This window comes from Heloderma suspectum, chromosome 1 (assembly GCF_057233095.1).
Source record: "Heloderma suspectum isolate Gila_16-S chromosome 1, 16-S_ref, whole genome shotgun sequence".
In the NCBI taxonomy this organism is placed as follows: Eukaryota; Metazoa; Chordata; class Lepidosauria; order Squamata; family Helodermatidae; genus Heloderma; species Heloderma suspectum.
Window position 1 is genome coordinate 73,006,449 of NC_139458.1, and position 13,405 is coordinate 73,019,853.

At 39.6% G+C, this 13,405-nt stretch overlaps 1 protein-coding gene across 1 annotated transcript in view; it reads left to right on the top strand.

Annotated features, from left to right (window-relative positions):
* The window catches only part of STARD9 (StAR related lipid transfer domain containing 9), a 173,519-nt gene that overhangs the window by 98,724 nt on the left and 61,390 nt on the right, over positions 1 to 13,405 (top strand). The window contains exons 11-16 of the mRNA XM_084846678.1: positions 839 to 936; positions 1,962 to 2,162; positions 5,783 to 5,880; positions 6,519 to 6,596; positions 8,231 to 8,305; positions 8,974 to 9,153. Coding sequence (XP_084702804.1) covers positions 839 to 936; positions 1,962 to 2,162; positions 5,783 to 5,880; positions 6,519 to 6,596; positions 8,231 to 8,305; positions 8,974 to 9,153 — 730 coding nt within the window. The remainder of the gene's footprint in view (positions 1 to 838; positions 937 to 1,961; positions 2,163 to 5,782; positions 5,881 to 6,518; positions 6,597 to 8,230; positions 8,306 to 8,973; positions 9,154 to 13,405) is intronic.

Here is a 13,405-nt window from a genome sequence, read left to right on the forward strand (position 1 = left end):
TTTCCTCTTGCAAGGAACCCAAGGCGGCTTACATTATCCTCCTCCTCTCCATTTTATCCTCACAACAACAACCCTGTGAGGTGGGTTGGGCTGAGAGTCTGTGACTGGCCCAAAGTCATCCAGTGAGCTTCCATGGCTGAGTGGGGACTAGAACCCGGATCTCCCAGCTCCTAGTCCAACACTCTTGCCACTACACCTCACTGGCTCTTGAAATAATGAGATAAATAAATAAGATAATGGGTGGCGATGGAAAAGGGTCAACTTGTGGAACTCTGAGTTATAGTGGCAGAGAGTTACTTAGGCCTTTAAATATAAGCATTTGTTAAAAATAAGAAACCCCCTAGGTAGGACTGCCCAGTGAAGGAATGGTTTCCCCATATGTGGTGGCAGGACTGGGAGGAGAAATCCCCCATAAGGCGCCAGGGCTGGGCAGCCTGTGGCCCTCAAAATATTGTTGGACTACAACTCCCACCATACCTGGCCATTGGTTGATGGGATTTGGAGTCCAACTTCATCAGCCACGGGTTCTTCACCCCTGTCTCAGCCCACAGATGTGGCTTGTGGAAAGCAGTTTTCAAGTTGCAGCTCCATAATTAGGAAATTGCTTCCTTGTTCCTTCTTGCCTAAGTTTAAAGCTGAACATCTTCTAGAAATGAAAATCTTCCTTTTAGGACTGTCTTTTGTTACTGATGAGAGCCGGCTAGTATTTTAAATGTTTGAGAGTTGGTTAGGTCTTTATTTGGCTTTCATTGTTTGATTTTATATTGGTGGCTTTTGACTGTTGTTACTTTCCTTGGAGCCATATTACTTATTAACCCCTTTTTACTGTGTGTTTCAGTGAAAGGGCTGATCCTAGTTACTGCAAAGATCGGATCACAGAAGGTGCCAACATTAACAAATCATTGGTTACTCTTGGAATTGTCATCTCTGCCTTAGGTATAAATAATATTACATTTTATTTGAACAATAGCTAGACATAATGCTACAATACAAATTACCATACTGAATTTCACTATGAATCATGATGCTTCTTTGTTTTCTAACTTGGCAATATGAATTGATGAAGTGAAATGTACAATATTATATTTCAGTAGTTTACAAAGGGAAACAACTTCAGCTTAGCAGAGGATAACATGAAATATTTTGTATGAGAAAATGGCCATAATGTTGATATAAAGTACCTTTGTTAACAGAACTGAGGATAATGAGATCACCGTACACAGAACAAGAAGTTCCCATTTGGGCTGGAGACTTTTCTAGACACTCAATGCATGCCCCCAGTAGCATAGTTTTTAGTCCACATAAACTGGGTGGAAATAGCCTTTCTGTGGAGGGGACATCCATGCTACTTTCAGCCTTTTTAAAAGACAAACACATCTATAGGACAATGTGCGCTGGTGCAGGAACCTAAGAGCACATAGCTGCTGACGGGAGTTGGGGCTGAGGGTAAGCTATCTGCTGACTCCAACTATCAATGGCTAATTCAAGAGTGAGCTGCCACCTCCCATTTCAAAATATTGTTGGATAAATGCTCTTGCATGGGAGCTATAAAACATGGGGGTCACAGAATCTAATAAATAACTTAAAAAAACCCATCAATTATGAGGTAGAGTCACTGGGTAGCCGGCCATATGGGCAGCTAATAAATCAAATAAATAAACAAACAAACAAACAAATAAATAAATAAAATGAGGTGGAACAAAAAATTGTGTAATCTATTATCACTCATGTTTCTGGCAATACTGACACAAACCATGTTCCACTCAGGAACCCACTTGCAATGTTGGCAGTATCTGGTAGAAGGATCATATTTACCCAGTGACAAAACATCAGGGTTTTATTTCTGGGCAGTTTCAGTATCCCAGTGATACAAGTGCTACATTGGATAAAGATCTCTGGATCTTCCGTAAGTGATGTATATTTATTGCGTGTCATGAACTGTTGTTGTTTTCCTCTCTTAGCTCAAAACTCTCAGATGTTCAGCAGTTGCCAGAGCATAAACAGCATAGCTAGTGAAGTGGACAGCAGCCATTCAGACAATAATTGTGGAGCCAGTATCAGCATCCACAAGCGTCAAGCTTATATTCCATACCGTGACTCCATTCTCACTTGGCTTCTGAAGGACAGTCTGGGTGGCAATTCCAAGACCATTATGATTGCAAGTAAGTTCAAGGTTCTGATTTCCTTTCATGTTTTATTAGGATGCTAAGTGGTATGTTTTGAACCTTTGAAGCTTCAGTGCTTAACTTCAAAATAAAAAGTGTGTATTTGGGGGGTGGTATACAGTGTGATTCTTTGAGTAATGGAGGACTTTTCTTCTAATCAGTCTCTAATGTGAATGCAAAATCTGAGAAGTGTGAATCTGGATTAATATCATATTACCATGTTTGTTGTTCAGTCGTGTCCGACTCTTCGTGACGCCTTGGACCATAGCACGCCAGGCCTTCCTGTCCTGCGCTCTCTCCCGGAGCGTGCTCAAGTCCATAGTAATTGCATCAGTGATGCTATCTAGCCATCTCATCTTCTGCCGTCCCCTTCTCCTTTTGCCTTCAATCTTTCCCAGCATCAGGGTCTTTTCCAGAGAGTTTTCTCTTTGCATTAGGTGGCCAAAATATTTGAGCTTCAGCTTCAGTATCTGTCCTTCCAATGAGCAGTCAGGGTTGATTTCCTTTAGGATGGACTAATTTGACCTCCTTGCAGTCCAGGGGACTCGTAACAGTCTTCTCCAGCACCACAGTTTGAGCAGCAACATATTGGCTAAATACAAAGCATAGCATACTGAAGACACTCTGGGCCTTACTAGTTTTACAAAACTAGCTGTTACAGGAAGATAGCTCTTTTTCAGAGATGAAACTTTTCAGTTAATGCTGTTCTACAGTGAACATGCAAAACCTTCCATTAGCTTTGATTTGTATCCACAACTCCATGTAACATGGATCTTTTAGAAGGGAGCTCCTCAGTAACAAACATTGTTCTCCTAAGGAGGAAGCTCATTTTCAGAAATACATATAAGGCCATACCTCTTTCAGATATGCACAGCATAGAGCAATGTAGAACTCTAGTTGAGCAATGGCTGTCTGCCACAGTGTACATATAAATATGGATGTGGAACTGCATTTTACATCTTTCTATTGCTTCTGTTGAGAACACCACAATTTATTTCAGTATTTGAACAGGTTTATATGCCACCCTTCTGTTAGAGTCTGTTGTACTCAGGGCAGCTAACAACATTTTAAAAACAAAAGCTAAATCCATTCATAAAACGTTAGCAATACAATAAAAGCAAGAAATGAAGCAGTCTGTTAATAACTCATCAACCCAACAGACCAAATGTCTATAACAAAAAATGTCTTGGCTAGGCGACAGAAGGTCAAGAGAGAGGAGGCCAAACAGACCTCTCAAGACAAGGATTTCCATAATTTAGTACTGCCATAGAGAAGACTTCCTCCCATGTCCCAGCCAGTCATGTTGCTGCTATCAATAGGATGTGGAGAAGAGCCATCCCCGCCATTCTTAAAGAGAAGGCAGGCTCATATAGGAAGAGGCAGCCCTTTAGGTATAATGTTTCCAAGCTATTTAGGGCTGTACAGGTAACAACCAGTGCCTTAACTTTTGCCCAGAGATTAACTGGAGGATAGTGCAGCTGCCGTAAAATCAGTGACATGTGCTCTCAAGGCAGTGTGCCCATCAAGACCTTTTTTGCCACATTCTAGATCAACTAAATTTTCCAGAAACACTTACTGCAACATGGTCTCTATAACATGGTAATTCAGTGTAATTAAGGCATGTGTCACCAATGGCCAGGTCTGACTTTCCTAGGTATGGGCACAGCTTGTACCTAAGCTCTTATAAACCATCCATCTGTGCTTGTAGGTTCCTTGTCTGGTTGTTTGACTGTCTGTTTCTAGGGAGACTGAACACTAAGACCCAAACTGTGCATTACTTTGAAGATATAATTAGGAACTACAACTTTCTTACTTTAAAATAAGCGCAGGGGCCTGATGCCACACTAGGGTCCCAGTCTGGTTTGCGGGCCCTGCATTTACTTTAGAGTAAGGAAGACATAGCTGCTAGCTACATCATCAGAGTAATGTGCTGCTTGGCCCTGAGGCTTGTGTTGTGAACCTCTACCCCAAAGGAAGGTCATCCACGATAATCTATATTTTCAACAAAACATACTTTGTCAAAAATTTACATTTTTTTCTGTGATATATTCTGAATTAACAACATTCACATGTAACTAATAAACAGTGAGAGGCTCAAAGGTGCTTTATAGTGTCCCAATCTATAATAATAAAAGAGGATATGTGTCTGTCTGTCACCACCATAGTCATGAAACGTATGGTGCAATCCTATAATGTTTAGACAGAAAAAAGTTGTGCAACTCATAAGAAGAGCCATGCAGGATCAGACAAGGGTTCATTTAGTCCAGCATTCTGGTCACACAGTGGTCAACCAGCTGTTGACCGGGAACCCACAAACAGGACACAAGTGCATCAGTACCCTCCCAATACTGAGGTGTTGAACATTTTTCTGTCTAAACATGCATAGGATTGTACCCTTTGACACCTAAAATCTGGCATGCATGCTAAGGGGACTCTAGGTGTGTGTGCCTTGAGGTTATTTTGTTTTTTAAAAAACACATTAATTAATAATCAATTTAAATGTGTTTGTCTCATTGAAGTCTGCAATAATATCTTCAGTCACTAGGGGCAGACTTCCCTAACCAGTCTATACTGTTGAAACCATGGGAGATTAGTAGGCTAAGGCACAGAGTTATATGCTTGCCCCCCGCCCCCCTGGGAAATGGAGTGAACAGACTTCTCCATTAAGTGGCTACAGAGGTCCACCTAACAGGGGCTGTGCCTAGTGGTGCCAGCATGTGTTGGCTTCACTTGGATGGGGTAGGCACAATGTGTCCAGCTCTCAGCTGCATAGGCTTCCTTGAAGGCTTCACTGTATCAAACTAAGGGTGATTTTGTAGGCTGAGGGACAGAGTTATATGCCTGCTCCCTCTCCCCTGCAGTGGGGCAGCCTCCACTCAAGGAAATGGAGTGAAAGACCTCTCCCTCAGGGGCTATAGGGGTGCACCATGGCAGGGGCCATGCCTAGGGATGCCAACACATGTGGCTTCATTCAGACAGGGCAGGCACGATGTCTTAACAGCTGTGTAAGTTTGCTTGCAGCTTTCATTGTATCAACGTATGGGCTATTCCCACCCGTGTGAGGCTGGATCCATTCGCTAGTGTAAAATGAGGGTGCTTCCAGACAAGGCTATTATTGTGGAATGGCCCTGTCTCGTTCCTGGAATTTTACTGATGTTGTCTTCAATTTGTAACCCTCCTGTGTTTTCTCACCATTTCCATCTTTTTTCTTCCATATTTTTTCTTCCTTAAAAAATGTTAAAGAAGAAAAGATGGAATAGGTGTACAATGGTTTTTGATTGGTAGAAGGAGCCCTCCTTCTGGAAACACCCTGACTACCTAAGATTTGGCTTCAAATCCCTGTTTAGCCAAGGACTTAGTGCTTGGCCTTGGGAAAGACCATTGAGGGTTTTGTGGAGAGGCAGTTGGGGGAACACAGTTATCTCCTATCTTGCTGAATACCTCAGTTGCTGTCCTTGACAGAATTTCTGTCTTTGATCATCTGCAGGCATCAAAAAGTATATATATTATATGTGGTTCTTGTCTGGTGGAATAAAAACTGTAATGGGCTTTTGCAATCAAAATATTATCTATGCAGCATTTTAAATCTCTTTAAATAACTTTTTTTTCATTTGTAGCTATCTCTCCTGCAAACTCTTGTTACAATGAGACCATGAGTACATTGCGATATGCCTCAAATGCCAAAAACATTATTAACAAACCCCGAGTAAATGAGGTGAGCTAACTTGCTGTTGTTTTATCCCTTCTTATTAACCATTTTTGTCCATATATCAGGTAAAGCAGTGTGTCACTTACAAAAGCGCATGCAAAAGCACAATAGATAAAGCTGCAATCCTATATCCTTATACTTTGGATTAAGCCCCATGAAATTTAGTTTTACTTACTTTTGAGTATATATGGGTAGGATTGCACTGAAAATCTCTAAGGGGGTCACAGCATTATTGTCTCCTGCTTGTTTATGTATATATTACCTTTTAAAATAATATTTTAACTTTTTAAATAGTTCTTTCTGTGTGGCATTTTAGTTCCAATCCCTTATACATAAGGTATGTATTCATCACATACTTACTTACGAGTGCACATGCTTGCATCCAGTATCATCATGGTTTGAGTTTTAACAGAGAGTGAAGGAGGAGATTTAAGTAGGTACTCTGTACAGTAGGCGAAGTATGAACTCAGCATGAAATCCATCATCCCCACCCTCCACCCCCAAATAATTGGTAAGCCAAAATGTATGGAACAGTTACACCAGGATACATCCAGTAGATTTCTTTTAGAACTATTTGTATGAAATCAATTATTTTCATACTCCCACATAGTTTTTAAAAGAATGTTTGTCCTCTACTTTTTCAGGATGCGAATGTGAAGCTGATCAGAGAACTACGAGAAGAAATAGATAGATTGAAGGCTATGCTGATGAGCTTTGAGCTGGTGTGTAGAAATGTTTATCTAAATGGAATAAAAATGAACTGTTCATTAGATATATATACAAATATATATTTTAAGTATCACCTTTTCTTATATCTGATCTTATTAGGAATTCAGGAAGCTGTCTTACACAAGGTTCTATATTATTTGTCCATCCAGCTCAGTATTGCCTACTGTGACAGAAATTCTCCAATGTCTCAGTCAGAAATCTTTTCCATCAGCTGATACCAGATCCTTTTTACTAGAGATTCCAGGTATTAAAACTGGGACCTTCTCCATGCAAAGCATGCACTCCAGCACTGAAGGTCCTCCCCGTTAATAAGTTAAATACGTTAGAACTTAAATAATTTAACATTTAGAACTAAAGAAGATAGGGCTCAAATGATCTCATTAATTACCTACTCAAGCTGTAATTTGTTCCCAGCACACACACCAAAAAACCCTCCAGCATAAAACAAAATACCTAATATATTTGGAATAGTTTCTAGTTGCTTACTAAATCAAAACTATAAAGTTGATGTGATTCTTAACTTCAGCTCAATCTATCGACCAGAATACTGCGCTTATTCAATTTTGCAAGACCGGATACTCTTTAGACTACTTGTTTTGAACCCTACATGAGACAGTTGTGCTGTGGAAGCAAATTTTAGCCATTCTCTGTTTCAGAACTAGATGTCTCAAAGAGGGTAATGACTTCTCTTTAGGACGTGAGTTGCAGATTATTCAACCAGTCACAGTAATTGCTTAGAATTCAAAGGAATCATCAAAAGGAAAAGCCAGGAATATATGCAGATCTGATACAGAAATCTGTGTATGTATCTATATAAAATGTTAAACAAAACAAAGCTGTTTCAGTTTTGACAATGGCACAACTTTTTTTTGTGGGGGGGGCATGTCCCTTACCTCCAAGTCATATTATATTGAGTAGAATGCAATCCATACCTAGACAGAAAAAAGTCCTACACCTCCCAGTATCTATCAGCCAGCATGGCTGGCTGGTGAATGCTGAGAGTTGTAGGACTCTTTTCTGTCTAAACATGCATAAGATTGCACCCTAAAAAAATGATCTCTTAGTACCAAACTAGATGCCCTGGATTAGGGGCTCCATACCTTCAATTTACTTTTAAAAATCCATTCACACAATTGCTAGTTTTGTGAATGGCATCATATCTAGTTCAGCCATTACACTGCATTAGCAATATTTCAGGTACTGACATCTCAGTTTAGTTTAGCAGCCTACAGAGACAGGGATCCTGAATCTGCTTTCTGATGCCAGCCCTGGCATCCCATGGCTTCGTAGTCAACATGACAAAGAACTGCTGAGCCATCTCAGAGAATTGCAGAAACTTCATGGAAATAGAAAAACTTTGGTCAAGTCTGCCTGTCATATCCTGGGGAGAGGGGACAGTTGTCCTTGCAGCTCTGGAAAGAAAGGACAGCTATGAATCCCCCCCCCCCAAACTATCACCCACTATGATTAGAAATGCTTCATAAGGATATATGCATTGTCAAATACAGCATAATCGTGACCTGATCCTTTACGTTCTTCTGGCTTCACTTTCCTAAAGTTAGGTAATTTGTCCTCATCTTGAATATGGAAACATTACTGAGAACTCTTTCATATTTTGTTTCCATAGAGGAATTCTAGTCCTTCATGGAGTGATGACAAAGAAGGGAATCTAACAGAATTAGTTCTTCAAAATGAAATTAAGGTGCGTACACTTCATAATTTTCCCAACACCTGTGCAATGGGGATTGTGGCACTTATTTTATAAACCTTTGCTTTCAGAAGGAGCAAATCTGCAGACATCATTCCTAAAGGCCCATTGTAAAATCCCCCATGTGGGCCATCCCATGCATACAGCTACATGGAGAAAGCCACTCTAAGGCATCAGGGTCTCAGACTTGGAACTCTGGCGATGAGGATCAGGCAGCTTACTGTTTGTACTACTGTTGAAACTTGAAAGTGGAGGAAACTGTTGGTCAGAACTCAGCTACATTGCAATGTCACCACTAGAAATAATAGGTTGGAATAATACTACAGCTTTTAGCCTAGCAGGGATCAGGTGACACAAGGAACCAACAGGATCTATAAAACTTCTGACTCCAGCTTGGTTCCTGGAGTTGCTCAGAGCAGATCAAGTAACTTGGCCATCTGGCTAGCCACCACTTTTCTACCTGTTTTGAGTACTGTGAAACCAGCTGGTTGCTTCTGTGCCACAGCCCAATCAGTAAACAGGCAGATAGGTGCTATTTCCCAGCAACTATCACAGTAATTTGTACTTTTTATAATGTTGCACTTACTTGCAGTAAAACAAAAGCATCACATTACACTATTATAATAAGCACTGTCCCCCCTCCCCATTTACCATCTCCAAAGATTGACCAGCTGACCAAAGACTGGACAGATAAGTGGATAAACAGGAAAGCTATCATGGAAGAATACAGTGTGGATATCAACAAGAAAAAAGCTGGAGTGATGATAGACACCAGTTTACCTCATTTAATGGCCATGGATGATGATATCCTTAGTACTGGAGTTGTGCTCTATCATCTCAGGGTGAGATGGAATCCATATATTTTGGTTTTTGCTTTCAAATGTTAACTGCTATAATGATGAATAAAGAGGAAAAGCTTGTATCTGCTATGTTTGTTTACTAGTGCTAATATGGGCACAAATAATTTTAAAGTATGTGAAGTTTCAGAATGGTGAGATCAGAAAAATCGCACTCTTCTTTAAGTAGAGTTTAAATATGTTTTGAGAGCATATGTAATCTATAACACTCCACCAATATAAAATATAAGATTACATTGCTAAATTGTGCATCTTAACCTTAATTTTCCACTCATGTCTGGTAAACAAAAAGGAAGGATATCATTTTTGGGCTTAGTCATCATTACTGTGCAGAACAGAAAAAACATGTTTTTACGGGAAAGCTTAGATAATGAACATCCCAATAATATCTTCTCCTTCATATAGTACTGGCTTTCTGTGGGTCCTGGCATGGGCAAGAAGACTGAATAATAAAAAGGCACTACTTTTTTTGAAATATTGATATTTCTTTTAACAGTAAAAAAAGATTTCTATGCAAAAAAAAAAAAAAAAGGCCAATTTCCCTAATACTTCTCATATATAGCTCTCAGCATTTTGATAGAACTTGAGAACTTTGGTTTAATTACATGACTAATGGGAATTTTATCTTAACAAAGTACATGGTAAGTAACAGTTTCCTAAGGACGTGCACATCACCACCTGGAGAAGAGAACTGTAATATATTCTCATCTGTAGATAACTGGAAAACTATTTAAGCAAGGGTGAGAAATAGTAATTACCTTCAAAAGAAAAGGCCATGATGCAAACAGTAATGTTTATGCCTTTTAATAATGACATTTTTATATAAATATTTTTCCTGGAATACAAGTAACCTCCCCATCTTTCATTTATACATCTAAAGCTGGTGTTCAACTTCCTAGGTATTCTAGAAAGAAAATTATAGTAAGAGCTTACATTTTATGTTGGGTTTCTGTGAAATTTTCTACTGAAATTGTGAAGCCAGCAGCTTCCTTTGAAATTTCCCATTAAGGAATCCAGTTTAGGAAATGTGTGCGGAATGTGCATTAACATATCATATTCTCTTCTCTTTCCTTTTTCTAAACTAACTTCTGCTGTTGAAAACTAGCCTGGGAGTATCATCTCATCTCAGCTGGCAAGAAATATCTATAATTTCACATAATTTGCTTGCAGATACTCCGCTTACTCTGTCCTCTTACTTCTTAAAGAGCAATGAAGATCCAAGAATGTTGGTGTTCATGTGTTTTGTTGCACATTCTTTATGAATATTGGTCTTTTTTCATCTTAAAGTTGTGGCACATACAGGCCCTCATAATTGAATATCATTTCAATTGTTTGGGACTGGTGCAGGATACCATATTTGCCCAGATAAAATACATCTACCTAAGTGTCCCATTGAAACAGAAAGCCAAGCCCTTTCCAACATACTTATATAGGGGTACAGCCAGAGGCTCAGAAGGAACAGATAGGGGGCTGCTACCACTGCCCCCATCCTGAGCCCTTTCCAATATACTTATCTTAGTTTGCCAAGACAACAAGATGTCTATTGGGCTAGGAAAGAGCTTTGACAGAGTAGAAAAAATGACTGTGCAGCAGAATAGTTATTTTTGCATATTACTCATTTTTACAATGCCTGATGAGACTAAAGATATAGTTATACAGAAGGAAGCCTTGTTTGCATGCCCACCAACAGGAGTCTCATTACGCCCTCTTGTCTATTTTATTTACACTGCACTAACAACTTTGTACCTCTTTCTTTGCTTCTAGATGCTGCCTTTTCTTTTCTTTATGCTTTGCCTTTTTTAGATTCAGGTGTCTGTTACCTTCATCTGAGAAGCAAGAAGGTAAAATGCAATGTTTTTCCTTTACATAGTTGATATTCTGCCCCTCATGCTGCCAGCTTTCCATGGCAGCATGAGAGGTGCATGCATGTGCAGTCCTCTGTCTTCCTATTGGAGACAGGATTGCCTGCTTTTGGGGTGAAGGGAAGCCAATGTTTTTCCGCATACTTGGGTGTTCTTGATAAGCAAAAAGATCCCTTTTGTTTGTGGGTGGCTCCATTCTGTCGCTTTACTGATTGGCACAGGGTCACCCTTTTTACTATAAGAGGGAATGATATCTCATAAGGACATTTGGTTGGGATGCTGAAGGGCCTGCCAATAATGTTAAGAAGCAGGAGCTACTTCTGACCAAACTTCTTCCACCTTTATAGCCTTCCCTACTTGAGCTGTTTGTCAAAATTAATGCAACTAATTCTCTTCCTCATATAAGCTCTGGAGAAATCTAACATAGTACAGCACTACACATGAGCAAGACAGAGGCATTTTGCCAAAGGCAAAAGACAAGATGGAGACACACACAACCTCCAGTTCCATGTACAGAAGCTAATCAGACTGGCCATTGAATCTTACTTCAACACAGGATGGAACAGCATCTTCCACCACACCTGAGGGCAGCATGCTAGCTTGGGAAGCACAGGGCAGGCTGTGTGGCACACAAGGATCTATCTGCCAACACAGGAGAACAGCCAGAGGCTCAAAAGGAACAGCTAGGGGGGCTGCTGCCACTACCCCATCCCAGCACCTGGTGCCTGAGTCACCTTTCTCACTGTTTCTAATGGTATGGTCAGTCTTGCCATGAATGTAACTCATTCATCATTGCTACATTTAATAACTATTGTTATTCTGTTGTACTACCCCTCCATTCACTCGCTCACTTCACTTCTTGCAGGGTATGAGTTTTTTAGCCTTTAAATTGCTCTAAGCAAGAATTATTTCTTCATTTGTTGTATTTGGAAATCAAATCTGTCTACTTCATTTATTTCAATGCAAGTGAAATAAATTAAGATGAAGGCTGCAATTCAGCTCATTATTTAGATTGCTTATTAGGTTCCATTGATTTCAGTAAGAACTAAGAACTCTTATATGCCAGACTGTAGCCCAGCATTGTATTATTCTACTTCTTTCAAGGTTGGTTTCAGATGTATCTATGATAATTAACTCATTGATCTTAAAAAGAGATTTTATACATCAAATGATACCTTCTTCTGAAATGCACTTATGCCAGGAGACAGGCATTAGAATAGTGCATTGGTCTGATAATAATATTTTTAGATCCTAGACTCAGAATATAGTTTTGGAATTTTGTACTTCATTGTATTAAAAGTATTTTAAAATGTATTTTGATCCTATGTTCTATTTGATAGTTTGGGGCATCTATTTCATATCTATTCAGATAATAGGCAGTCTCTAAAAGTGTGGTATAATAGTATTGGAATGTTTCTCTGGTAATGTAATAAATGTAAATGTAATTATGTAAATATAAATGTAATAAATATAAATGTAATAAATTAATGCATCCTATATATTTCCTTCCTATACAGAGATGTTTGGGCCTCACTGACCCTCTCATGAGTATTAAAATTGTTAGGGTACTTCCCGATTAGCTGGAGATCTAAAATTTGGCACATGTACTATCTAAGACATCTAGATTACTAGAACAATTCTGAAAATGGGACATTTGTACACCTCTCCCTAGAAATTGAGGACTCAGAACATTACTCCAAAAGTTCATGGTGCTTTCAGAACACCCAAAAAGCTGAAATTCAGCTAAGTAGTCTAAGAAATGTGAATTGTTATATGAGAGTAATCCTGTGCCCCCCTAGACAGTATCTGAGGGGCCCTAGGATGCTGCAGATTTCTTCAGAGGCTGGAGACACAGCTCCAACCTTGAAGGAGTGGATCTGATTGTGGATCTCCCCACCCCCTCCCACTGCTACATGAAGCCCCACGGTGACTCCTTCTCCCAAGGTTAGTGTAATGACCTCAGAAGGGGAGGAAATGGCATTTGGCAATAATCCAAGATGTGAAGAGAGACATTTGTAAGACTCTCAATGAAAATGGAGACCTTCGAATGAGTAAATTACTTCCAAACCATGCAGTAAGCTTAAAGGTGGTACACGCACAGCTCCTTACCAGAAATGCCTGAAAAATGGGTCATGTCATACAGCATTACAAAGTCCAGTGTTTCAGCTTAGAGCAAGACAAGACCTGGAATGAAATGCTGGGCTGTGGGATTGTGTTGCCCTTTTAAGCTTGCATTTGAGCAGTGGAGCACTTCCAGTTGCAGCGTAAAACATGTGTCCATGCTTGCAGAAAGCAAACTTCATTCACTAGTGTCCCATTTAAAACCTTTATTTCTTATAAATACATCAGGAGACCTTGCGTAAGCAAATCTAAAC